This window comes from Trichosurus vulpecula, assembly GCF_011100635.1.
Source record: "Trichosurus vulpecula isolate mTriVul1 chromosome X unlocalized genomic scaffold, mTriVul1.pri SUPER_X_unloc_7, whole genome shotgun sequence".
Classification (NCBI taxonomy): Eukaryota; Metazoa; Chordata; class Mammalia; order Diprotodontia; family Phalangeridae; genus Trichosurus; species Trichosurus vulpecula.
The window spans coordinates 511,768-524,863 of NW_023494383.1; the positions used below are offsets into that span (position 1 = coordinate 511,768).

The window sequence follows — 13,096 nt, forward strand, 5'->3', positions numbered from 1 at the left end:
CTGAGCCAGAAGGGGACTTAGAACATAGGACATGGAATGTCAGAGCTGTGAGGAACCAGGGAGAATAGGACACAGAAAGTCAGAGCTGGGAGGGACCAGAGAACATAGAATATGAAAAGTCAGGGACAGGAGGGGCCTTAGAACGTAGGACATGAAATGTCAGGGCTGGGAGGGACACAAAAGGCACAGCTGGACAGATGCTTGGAACATGGGCTGTCAGGGTGGAAAGTCATCTCAGAACCTTCTGTGGTTCCGTGGCTGCTCCTGAGGGTCTGCTGTCTCCCTGCAGTGGCAGCCCAGGCACCTTCTGAACTGGGCCACCTCAAGCCCACAACTCCATGTTTTTTTAAATTAAATTTTATTTTACCAGAACACAAATACAAAATAAAGAAAAGAAACAAAGATATATCATAAACTGAAATATTGAAACTTAAATATAAAGTAAGAAAGGAAAAAAAGTATGTCATGGGCATAGCAGAACATAGGAGAGGATTCAAAATATGTAACAATAAATTTTCATTTCCAGAAAGCCTATATGATAAATAATACACCTTGTGTTGAGAATTGTCCATCTTTTCTTTGATTCCTTGTGTTTTCTTTTGTTCTCTGCTGTGCACTTTTTAACTTTGTTCTTTCCCCCCCCCCCCACCCCCTGAAGGCTACAATGTAATTTAGCTATTTCTTGATATACACATACACTTGTACATATATACATGCATATACAGATGTATACTTTCACAAACATAATCTACTTCTGATCTTTGTTTTTTATGTTTGTACATATCTATTGTTTCCTGTCCTTCCTGCCTCCTTTACTTTACTTCTACCCTCTACTTCCCTTCCTATTACTCGCCTACCTCCCTCCTTCACCAACCACCCTGCCCTCTTATTACTTGCCTTCCCCCCTCCAAGGATCCCTCCCCTATCCTCCCATTCCCATTAATCTAAACACCCTTTACGTATTCTCTGATTCTCCCCTCTAAAGATCCCTCCCTTGTCCTCTCCCCTCTCACTAAACCCCTACCATTTTATTTCTTCTAAATTTAGAAGGCTTTTATACTCTTCTAAATATATTTGTGTTGCTCTCTCTTAAACCCATTCCCAATGAAAGTGGGTTACCAGAACTACCAGCCCTCCTCCCCCATCTAAATCTTCTGTATCCTTTCTTCTTCTTGCACCTCTCTTGTATAAAATAGATACTGTTTTAGCTCTTTCTAAATGGTTTTACTTTTTAAATTCATATCATAGTCATATGTCATGTCATAGTTCAACAATTATTAATAAGAATGTTAGACATACATTTTATGTTATATAAAAGGTAAGCAGTCTGGGGCAGCTAGGTGGAGCAATGAGTAGAGCACTGGCCCTGGAGTCAGAAGGACCTGAGTTCAAATCCAGCCTCAGACACTTGACATTTACTAGCTGTGTGACCTTGGGCAAGTCGCTTAACCCCAATTGCCCTGCCTTCTTCCCTCAAAAAAAAAAAAGAATAATTATTAAAAAAAAAAAGGTAAGCAGTCTGTTCTTGTAAATCCCTTATAGTCAGTCTTTGGTGTGTAGCTTACGTGTCTCTTAGTTCTTGTATGTCGAATCTTCTATTAAGTTGAGGATTTTTTTTAACAAAGTCTTGAAAGTCTGGGGGTTTGTCAAATGTCCATGTTTTTCATGCAAGATAATACTGAAATTTGAAGGGTATGATATTTTCAGCCGGAGCCCCAAGTCTTTTGTTCTTTGATGTATTGTGTTCCAAGACCTGCGGTCCTTTAACGTCTGTGATACTAGGTCTTGTGTAATTCTAATTGTGGCACCATCATATTTAAATAGTTTTAATCTTGACGCTTTTAATATTTTATCCTTGATCTGGGGATTTCGGGATCTGACTATGATATTCCTATGAGTTTTTCTCATAGGATCTCTTTTAAGTGGTGTTTGATGGATTTTTTCTATTTCTACTTCCCTGCCTTGTTCTAGTGCTTCAGGACAATTTTCTTTAATTATTCCTTGTATTATTATATCAAGATTCTTTTTTTTATCATAACTTTCAGTTACTCCAATTATTTTCATATTTTCTCTTCTTGATACATTCTCCAAATCTGTTGTTTTTCTTTTGTTTCACTTTCTATTTTTCATTATTCATGTTTTAATTATTTCTTGATCTCTTATAATTTCAGTGGCTTCAATTTGCCTAATTCTAGTTTTCAAGGTGTCATTTTCCTCCTTGAGATTCTGGATCTCCTTTTCTAATTGGTTGATGTTCCTTTCATAACCTTCTTGTTTTCCTTGGATCATTTTTATTTATTTATTTTTTTTAGTTTTTCCTCCATTTCTGTCATTTGATTTTTAAAGTCTTTTTTAAGATCTTCTATAAATTCATTTTGGGCAAGTGACCATTTAATGTTGCTCTTTGGGGATTTCTTTACTTCAATGTCCTCCTCTGAAGATGAACCCCAGTCATTTCTATTCCCATAACAGGTTTCTATGGTTGGATTCTTTTTCCTTTGCCTGTGCATTTTTTTGTGGTAATAACTTGATTTTTATAATCACCTCTAGCCCTGGCATGTGGGGAGCCAGCTATATCCTGTTTAGGCCTCTTAGACCTCTGCAAGGCAGGGTCAATTGAAAATGGGCCTATGCATGGCAAGGCCAGTTTTAGGATAAGAAGACTTGGCAGAGAAAACCTGCCTTTGCAGCTGATTACCCACATAGGAGATGACAGAAATGTTTCAGTCTGGTTATCTGTATGCTAGAGAACATAAATGTTTCAATTTGGTTAGCCTTGAGTAAAAATAGTGTCTCACTCCTAGGAACAAGGAGATAAAAAACTTAATCAATGCTTTATTGTACTTTTCTTTGAAGTCAGGATGTCTCAGTAATTAACCTGTATAAAATACTGTCAGTAACTCCATTAAAATCAGTCTATACCTTGACTACACGACTTGTCTAGCCCCATGTCTTTGCCTTTTTGTGTCAACTACTTCATTATATATTCACGCCACTGCAGGTGCACTGGCCTATGAGAAATGGTGCCTCTTGCCCCAGATCTTCAGTTCCCTCTAGCCTGGAACCAAAGCCTAAACCTCCAACCTCCTGTAAGCACCGACCGCCAGGAGCTTTCTGCCCCACTGCTTCTGCACTCACCTGGAGTGTGTTGGTTCCTTCTTGCCCCCACTGCTCTTCCCAGCATAGCTGGGTCTGGCGTTCCTCGTAGGGAGAGGTTCCCACAGTCTTCCTGAATCAAAGGCATGACTCCCCTCACTATCCTGGGGTAAAAAGTTCCAGTGGCTGAGGCTGAGGCAGCCTCTCAAACCAACTAACCCCAGGGTTTGCCGCTTGTTGTTAAAAGGGAACCTAGCCTGGAGGTGTTTACTATTCACCAGGACCAAACCCAGTCATGAGGTTCTTCTTCAGATCTCAGACTGTCCCTGGAAGATCCTGGTTGTACCCCTATTCTTCTTTGTCTCCATCCCACTTTGTTTGCCCTAAGGTGCTATTCTAACTCTTCTGTGGGGGAAAATCTTGAGAGCTTGGAATTTCTGACCTACTCCACCATCTTCCCAGAATCCTCTCCTAACTCCATGTCTTCTACCAGCCCACCTTGGAACTGCTGCTGGCCCAGGCCAGGCTTCAGAGCTCCTTGATCAAGAACCAAGAACCTCACCATCAGCAAGAACTCCACATCATGCCCCTAGAAAAACATTTTATTAATCTACCCTTAAAATTCTGGAGCCCAACTTGACCTAGCTACCTAGCACATATGTACAGGTGGAGAGCTGGAGTCTCTCACAGCTTCTCAAAGTCTTGGTCTCTGCTGCCCGGGTCCCACTTCAGCCAGGCAGCCCCGGCTCTAAAAAGGTCCAAGCTGAACTTTTGTTTGCCTACACTATAAAGAAAAAAAAAACACCTTAATTTTTAAACACATATACAGTCACCTTGAATCCACAGGACAGCCAAGAGGGGCCTCCCCACCCCCTCCTCAGGGCTTCTTCAGGCCTTAGGACAGGCCCAGAAGGGGCTGGGCCCCTGGAGGTGGTGGGGAATGCCAGTCAGCAGAGCTGGTATGCTTGGGGTAATGCAGTTTACTCTTCTTTTTAAAATACTTATTTTTATATGTTATATATTAATATATAATTTTATAAATTATATTTATATTAAATTTTAGTTTTCAACATTCGCTTTCATAAACATTTAATACCAAATTAGTCACTTCAATAAAGGTCAGAGCCTGAACTGATTAACCAGAGGAAGAGACTGAACTGGTTAACCAGAAGAAGAGTCTGAACCTAAGCTTCTCTGTTCTCTGAGTAAACTCAGAGAATACCTCTTTCTATGTCAACAAGGCCAGATGTGGCTGACTTAAGAGCATTCTTTCCTCTGTCTATTAGCCATTAAGGATGAGACCTTTAACCCGAGAAACTATCTTGAATAATGTGACTTTTTCTCATCTTAATATATTATGGGCATATACTATTAGGGCATATTAATGGTAAATTAAACACAGAGATCCTGGGTTGTAGTTTTTGACACTTTGTCAACTATCTTGACTTATTGTATTTACAACCTACTCCATTAAGGAAAATCCTTTTCTTGTATTGTGGTTAAACATGGAGATCATAAAATTGAGTAATGCAGGCATGCTGAGTAGGGACTAAAAATGTATTTAAAACCTTCTCATTCCTTTGTTCAGACAGTCAGAACATAAGCTCTGGCTCCTTGTATGTATAAGTAAGCTAGCTTCTCTAGCTTTAAAGGAATAAACATCATGAATTTACATATCACCTAGCTTGTTTGCCTACTTTAACCAAACTTTCAGGTTGACAGTTATGGTCCTGTGGACTTTGGACAGAACTGATGGAACAGGACAAAGAATTGCAGCCCAACCTCGCCAGTGCTAGACTCAGGAGACTCAGAATTCATTTTTCCTGGAGTCTTAACCTTGATGGGGTGGGATAAGTTGTCCCTATTCTCAGGTTCCAAAGGACTCCCACTAGTTTTGTTGAAGTCTGAAATTTCCCTTTAAATCTAGCTCTGGGGGTGGGGACCAATTCACGTTAAATCGTTTTGGATTAATTAGGTCCCCTTGGCAGACTGATCTTCGGAAATTAGTATAAGTATTATTAGCACTAGTATCAGTTAACTAAAGATAACCCCAAATTTTGTTGGCCACAATAGGGCTCTTTTGGATCAGTCAAAGTTACTTGATCTTAAAACTAAATTAAGTTTAAGAAGCCAACAAAACATCTAGCTAGGAGAGGAATTTCTCACGTTGGGTTTGCTGAGATGGCTGAGCGAGAACAAAAGGCAAAAGCCTCTTCCCTTAAGGATCGCAAAGCTGCTTCAGCATCTCCCCCAGTATTGGCTAATTCCCTCTACCTCACTCTCCCCTCTTTTCCAACAATCCCGGCCCTAGCTGTTCCTCTACTCTTTCCATCCTGTTCCTCGCCTTCTTTCCCTTAAAAGGCTCTGATTTGGGGGAGCATAAATGCACTTTGTCCTTACTCCTCGCCTTTCCCTTACTTGCCCTAGTTCTCCTCCCTCTCCTCCTTGCCCGCTTCCCTGAAGGGCTCTGTTCTTGAGGAAGACAGCAACACTCTGGATGTAGGTTATGGAGAGTCAGAAAAATCAGGGACGCCGAGGCTTCCCCCAAAGACCATAAAGGTGCTCCGAGCAAAAGTTGCAGGATCCATCCCAGTCAGATCTTAGATCCTTGCAAATTCCCTAAACCCCTCTTTCCTCAGAATAATATAGCCAATTCATGATGAGGCTCAAAAGCCTCTAATTCCCTCTCTCTTGTTAAATCGTGAATTCAGTTTGTATTTGTCCTGTTAATTGTCAATTTGTCTGTGTGTGTGAGTGTGTGTGCTGTGAAATGAGTCTATTACCTCGTAAAATTTGAAATGCAGGCAGCCAGAGATTTCAAAGGCTGCAGCTAGGGAAACAAGACTCTTTTCCTTGTAATTTCTGGTCTGGTCAACTTGGAATTACAGTGAAAATAGAGCTAAAAACATCTTAGCAGATTCTGTGATTAATCATTAAAAAGTTTGGAAACTGATTAGTTGGAATTTTGGGAGAGAACTCCTGAGACTGCAGATCACTCCAGGAGCTCTCTTGCGCTAAAACACCTCCTCCCAATCCTGACCACTCATTCCCCACTCCCTCCCCAGAGTTAAGAGGGTGTCTCAGTGTGGGAATTTCTAAATAGCCACAAGGGTTCTTGTTAATCTCTCATCCCCAGATCAGATTACGAGAAAGTTGGAAAATTGTAGAGAAACCTTAAATCACCCTTCCCCACCTGGCAAAAGGAGGGGAGGGGCAGCAATTTGCAGACTGGCAGTACTAAGTACTAAATGATTGTACTAAGTTATATTAAGTAAGAATTATCTGGGAATTTCTAGATCTGAACCAGAAGAAGCAGAACTGTCCTAAGAATAAGACCTTTTTGTCAAAGAAAGGATATCTAGGGACCAACCAGATAACTACATCAGGCATCTGGGATTCAAAAAGTGTTGCTTAAATAGACACTGGGGATAGGTAACTGGGATACAAGGAATTTAACATTGGTTAACATTGTTGATAAGGATTGCATTACTATGTATGACTCATGTTTAAGTTTTCTTGGTTATCTAATGTGTAAATGTAAACATGTGACATATGAATGTCCCCTCTCAGTACCAGTCTACTGTGAACTACATGGTTTCATCTGTACCTGACTTAATGTAATTGTGCAATTCTGTGAATTGTGAGAAAAACTTTACTGTATTTGTTTAATCTCAGCCCTGTGTGGCTGGGATACTGTAATAGTAATTAAGGTGGGACTTTTTGCTTTTCTTTTCTTAAGTGCCTTTAATGGTTCTGGCCTTTGTTTGAATGGGGCAGATGAAGTGGGATCTTTTTGTCTTGGTTATTTCTGAGCACGGAGACAATTGGGAGTCATTTGTATATGATGTGATACTGGGGTTGGGAACTATCCCACACCTAGCCTGCATGAGGTAATTGAGGACAGCTTGGCATTTGACTTTTGGGGGGCACACTCGTGGAAGGAGTGTTGAGACTGGGTAAACTGCAACTGCCCCCCCAGCTTTACAACTCAGATGTTGGTTCTTCTCTGGTAACTATGTGTTGTGATTTGAATCAGACATGGTCTGTCTGTTGACGTTTGTAATTTGTTTGTATTTGCTCTGAAGTTCAGGGTTCTGGCTTTTTCCCCTGAACTAAGTGAATGATATTTGTGTGTTGGTGTGAAATAAGATTGTTAACCCCTTAATGCTACTTTCCTTAGTAAAGCAGATCAAAAGAACCTGTGTTGGCAGGTTTCTGTGTGCTACTTGTTGGTAGATCTTACACCCCCACGGCAGCTGCTAGCAAGGTTGTTACTACAGATACTGAAGCATTTATTGCACTGTTTGAACTTAGCCCTGCGTGGCTGGGAAACTGAACCATTTCTATGTGCCTTTGGTCAAGGATCTACGTTGTGCTGTTTGTTTTTCTATTATCAAATCACATGTGTTCTGGGAGCCCCTGTCAGGTTTGATTACTCCTATAGCTGCCAACTTGTGAATATGGATCCCTTGATCCCTCTGTCACATCTGATGATTGTCCCTGCTCCCGAGTGGACATCTGAACCCATAGGAGACCTTGCCCTCCGGTTTCAAAGGGGTCTGAAAAAGATGACGTCAGACATAGACAGCTTTCCCAAGAGTCAGGACCAGACCTGCATGAAGAACAGCTCCCTTTTCTGAGTCCTTTGCATTTCCAAGACTGGTTACCTATATCTTTGGTATCTTTAGCTTATTTTACTTAGCTGCTCTATTTTTCCCATTATGCTCCCTACCCTGACCCCCTTGCAACTTGCTCCTTCTGCTTGTTTACAATTACTTTGCAGTGACTGCCCATCTCTGGGGATGTCCAACCACAGGAAAAAAATAAACTTGAATCCACCTAGATAAGGATTTTTAGAACTTCACCCTTGAGGAAGAGGGAGGTTTTTCCATATCTTCCTTGGTCTAAAGGTGAAGCTTTCAGCTTGCCTTTGACCAAAAGGAGGAAATGATAATCATTTAAAATCAAATTAGTAACTTCAATAAAGGTCAGAGCCTGAGGAAGAGCCTGAACTGATTAACCAGAAGAAGAGTCTGAACCTAAGCTTCTTTGTTCTCTGAGTAAACTCAGAGAATACCTCCTCCTATGTCAACAAGGCCAGATCTGGCTGACTTAAGAGCATTCTTTCCTCTGTCTATTAGCCATTAAGGATGAGACCTTTAACCCGAGAAACTATCTTGAATAATGTGACTTTTTCTCATCTTAATATATTATGGGCATATACTATTAGGGCATATTAATGGTAAATTAAACACAGAGATCCTGGGTTGTAATTTTTGACACTTTGTCAACTATCTTGACTTACTGTATTTACAACCTACTCAAGGAAAATCCTTTTCTTGTATTGTCGTTAAACAAACATAGGAATCATAAAATTGAATAACGCAGGCATGCTGAGTAGGGACAAAAAATGTATTTAAACCTTCTCATTCCTTTGTTCAGACAGTCAGAACATAAGCTCTGGCTCCTTCTATGTACAAGTAAACTAGCTTCTCTAGCTTTAAGGGAATAAACATGATGAATTCACATATCACTTAGCTTGTTTGCCTACTTTAACCAAATTTTCAGGTTGACAACTTCAATAAGGTTTAGTTTTTCTCCGCCTCCCTCCTCTACCTCCTCCCCAACATGGCGTGCAATCTGGTGTAGGCTCTCATATACATAATTATTAAACAGATTTTCACATTAGTCACATTGCACAGAAGAATTAGAATGAATGGGAGGAAACATGAGAAAGAAAAAACAAACCAAACCAAAACAAAACAGTCAACAGTCTGCTTCATTCATGAGTCTTTTGGAGTTGTTTTAGGTGTTTGATCCTGCAGTTTACTCTTGTTGAATACGTCCCGGACCCTTGGACTGCCGAAGCTCCCGAAGAGTGGGTTCGGGGGAAGAGGCTGGCACAACTGACTGATGAGGGCCGGGCTGAGCTGGGGCACTAGGCAGGAGAGAGTCAGGGGTTATGCCAGAGAAGGGGGATCACAGGGAGATGCCACCCAAGTCCTGATGACTCCCCCTTCAAGGCTATTCCAAACCTTCCCTTCCCTCCTCAAGCCTCCCACATCACCCCCATAACTCCAGACTTCACAGCTGAGAACCTTCTTCCTTCTCCTTTCCAAGTTACCCTTCTTCCCTTCTAAGGCCCCTGACCTCAGGCCCCAGGCTCTCCTGTCCTCCCATCTCCCATGAGGAGGTGGTCCTCCCGCTCAGTAAGGCCAAGCCCTCTCCAGGGGCCCTGATCTTAGCCCCTTTTCTCTAGTCTTTTCCCCTCTCCAGTGGGGCTGCTTCCCTGCTCTCCCTTATCCCTGAAGGAGCCTCAGAGGAGCCCGCCCTGCTATGTCTCTCTTCCCTTCCCTCTGCCCAACTCCTTTAAAAAGCCAGACTCTCACTGCCCCCTTCTTCTCCTCAGCTCTTCCAATCTGGCTTCCAACTCATCATTCAACCGCAGCTGCCCCCAGGAAGGTCCTAACTGCCAAGCCAAACAATCCTTCCCTGACCCGCATCCCTCCTGACCTCTCTGCCGCTGAGAGCACTACTAGGCACCTTCTCCTGTCCTGCTTCTCCTTCTCAGCCTTCTCTGCTGAGTCTATGTCCACATCATGCCCACTAACCACAAGTATCCCCCGGGCTCTGTCCTGGCCCCCTTCTCCTTTCCTCTATACAATCTCCTTGGGTGACCTCCTCAGCTTTCAGGAGTTCAACTACCACTCTATGTGGATCACTCCCAAAGCTATGTGTCCAGTCCTCACCTCTGCCCTGAGTGCCAGCCCCAAATCACCAACTGTACACTGGATATTTCAAAGTGGATGTCCCATAGACACCTTAAACTCAGAATATCCAACATCCAGAAATCTCTCTCTCCCCTCATCTACACTTCCCTCTTACTGCTGAGGACACTGCCACCTTGCTCACAAGCTCAGTGTTACCCAACTCCTCCCTCTCTCTCATCCCACATGGCCCATCAATAGCCACAATTATACTTTCCACTTCCACCTTATCTGACATCAGACCGGCCATGGCTGCCTCTCACTTGCACTAGCGCAGCGCCCTCCCAAATTGTCTCCTGCCTTGAGCCTCTCCCCACCGCCACCCATCCTCCACGTGACTACAAAGGGACTTTTCTAAAGCCCTGTAGGGCAGACAACATTCCTCCCCTCCTTGGCCTATAGATCAAATATAAGCTTCTGTTGGCATGTAACGCCCAAGCTTCACAACTTGCCCCCAGCCTACCTTTCTAGACTTGTTAGACGTTGCTCTCCTTCAGTATACTCTGGTCCAATCTAATGGGTAAGTCGTTTGTAAAGAGGTGAGGGTACACACTTACCATCGAACAAAACAACACGCTTTTGGGCCCGGGTCTTATCATTTGTGGAGTTCTCACTATTCAGACCCATCCCGTGGTTGTCTGGATTGATCTCGGTGCCCCCCTTGGAGTCCTGTGGGGGTAATATCACAAGAATTGCAAACTAGACTTCAAAGAAGAAAGGAGACCTCTAGCACTTCCTGGCACACTGGAGGACACCTTGGGCTGCCACAGCTGAAAGGACCCTTTGAGATGATCCCGTCCAAACCTCCCCCCACCCCACCAGACTGATGAGGGAGACTGAGGTCCAGAGTGGCCACAGGCCAGGACTAAGACTCGGGATATGTCTCCCCCTCTCTGAGGCTCAGTTTCTTAACTTGTAATATATGGACAATCCACACACTACCTCTAGCACAAGGTTTCCGGGAGTCTCAGAGGAGAGGATGTTGACAGAGACAATTATGGCAGCAGAAGTTACTGTTTGTGAGGAGTCTGTCTTGTGCCTGGCAGAGCCCAAAGGCTTGTTTTCTGGGAATGTGTGGACCTCTCCTCTATAAGCTGGCCCTGGGTGAGTGGGGCATTGTCATCTCCTCATGGACCAAGTACCCGATCACTGAGGACAATGGGGGAGGGAGAGGGAGACAGGCTCATCTCAATGTGAGTAGCTAAAGCCCAGATAACATTTCTGAGGGGCAGGGAGCCCTTGGCCTTGACTGTCTGCTGACTGGAAAAAGCTGACCATCAGTACAGGGCATGGAAACCGGAGTCTGGACCTGGCTGCCATGTGCAGTGGGAGCTGAGGCATGGCCCAGGCTGAGGCAAGCCTGTAGAACTTGCTGAATGTGGTGGCTGGCAGGGAGCCAAAGGCTGCCCAGGCTGGTCCAGAATGGAGGCTTTCCCTCCTCCCTGAGCTCCTCTTGGAGAGTCCTCCCAAGGCCTTCTTTCACTGCTCCTCCTCCTGGGTCACAGAAGGTAGGGGAGGTTCAGAGTTTTAGAGTTGGAAAAGACTTTGGAGGTCATTAAGTCCATCCCCCTGCCCCATTTTGCAGAAAAGACCCCTGGGGCCCAGAGAAGCTAATAGATCACATGGTAGATGCTCCATGCTGATGGCTGAACCCCAATCCAGTGTTCTCTCACTGTTTTGTCACTGGCCCCCATTGGTCTCTGACACAGCCTTGGACTGTAGCTGACCATGGTGCTGACCATGCCAATCCATCAAACGAGCCAACTTTGAAGGGTGGGAGGTGTGGCTAGACAGTAGTTCACATGAAAAGGACCCAGGGCTTGTAGGGGAAAGAAGGCTCAGGGTGGGTTGGCTGAATGACACAGTACCCCAGAAAGCCAGGGAGAGAGCCAACAATGTGCCAAGAGAGGCCGGTGGGCAGGGCTTCCAAAAATAAGAAGGAGGCACTGGTGCCTCTGGCCTCTGCCGCCCTCCCAGGCTCAGGCTACACCCACAAGCTTGACATTGATAAGCTGGACAGTCCCCAGGCAAGGGCAATCCAATGCCAAAGGACCTGGGACCACTGAGCCAGGAGGAGAGAAGACTGAGAGGCAACATGCCGGGCCTGTCTCTTCATGTCCGTGTAGGGTGAGCACTCAGATGAGGCCACTGAGGGCAGTGTCAGGGGCATCTGGGCACCTCCTGACACCCAGAGCTGTCCAAAAACACAACTGGCTGGCTTAGCAAGTAAAGGGTTTCCCTGATCCTGGGAGCTACTCAAGCAGATGACCATTTGTCCCAAGCACTGGAAAAGGACTCAGGGTGGGCTTGGCTAGTGGCCTAAGAGCCTCCCAGGTGCCTGCTGCCTTTCTATAGCTCTGGGCAGGTCACAGTTCCTAACACCTGTATGGACTTGCCAGGTAAGAAAGGGGGAGGGGGCAAGGAAGCTGCAGGTGGGGCCTCATCTGTACACCCACTGTTACATTCAAGAATTTGTTACTGAGGACTTCCAGGAGCCAAGATGGCAGGGTAAGCAGGAAGTTGCTCTCACCCTCCATTATTGATTTTGAAAAACCCATAGATTATCACCTCAGAAAAAATCCTAGAATAGTGGATCCAATACAAAGATGGGGTGAAGCAGTCATTTAGCTTGGGAGGCTAGGGGGATTAACGGAAAAGGTCCCTCTTGCTGTAGCCAAAGGGGGTGAGTACAGGATGGGAGGTGTCCCGGCAAGCCAGCAGGAACCCCCACCTCAGGATGAATGGGAGATCTGAGCCCCAGGGTGGAGGAGAAGGCAAGCGCCAACACCAGGCACACACCAGCCACCACCACCAGCTCCAGCTCAGCACCAGGTAAGCTAGCAGACCCCTACAGCCTCCAGCTGCCAGCACCTGAGGCCCCAGCACACAAAGCCAGTAACCAGGCCCCTAGTATACAGCCTGGGACAGTGTACCCTGTGCCCCAGAAGCATAGATCAACTTTAAAAGCCAGAAAAAAGGCAAAGAACAAGAGCAAAAAGCAAGAAAGAAAAAAATGATCATAGAGAAGTATCTTGGTGACAGGGAAGATCAAAATACAAATTAAAGAGAGGACAACATGGTGAATATACCTACATGAGAAACCTCAAATAGGAATATGAACTGTTCTCAAGCCCAAAAAGTCTTCTTGGAAGAGCTCAAGAAGGAGTTTAAAAGTCAAATAAGAGAGGTGGAAGAAAAATTGAACAATTCCTTTAAAAATGCAATTGGCAAAA

At 44.4% G+C, this 13,096-nt stretch overlaps 1 protein-coding gene across 1 annotated transcript in view; it reads right to left on the reverse strand.

Moving 5' to 3' along the window:
• Positions 1 to 8,490: 8,490 nt before the first annotated feature.
• Positions 8,491 to 13,096, reverse strand: part of LOC118833261 (condensin complex subunit 3-like) — a 77,097-nt gene continuing 72,491 nt past the window's right edge. The window contains 2 exon segments of the mRNA XM_036740618.1: positions 8,491 to 9,034; positions 10,421 to 10,532. Of these exon segments, the coding sequence (XP_036596513.1) occupies positions 8,880 to 9,034; positions 10,421 to 10,532 (267 nt within the window). The 3' untranslated portion in view covers positions 8,491 to 8,879.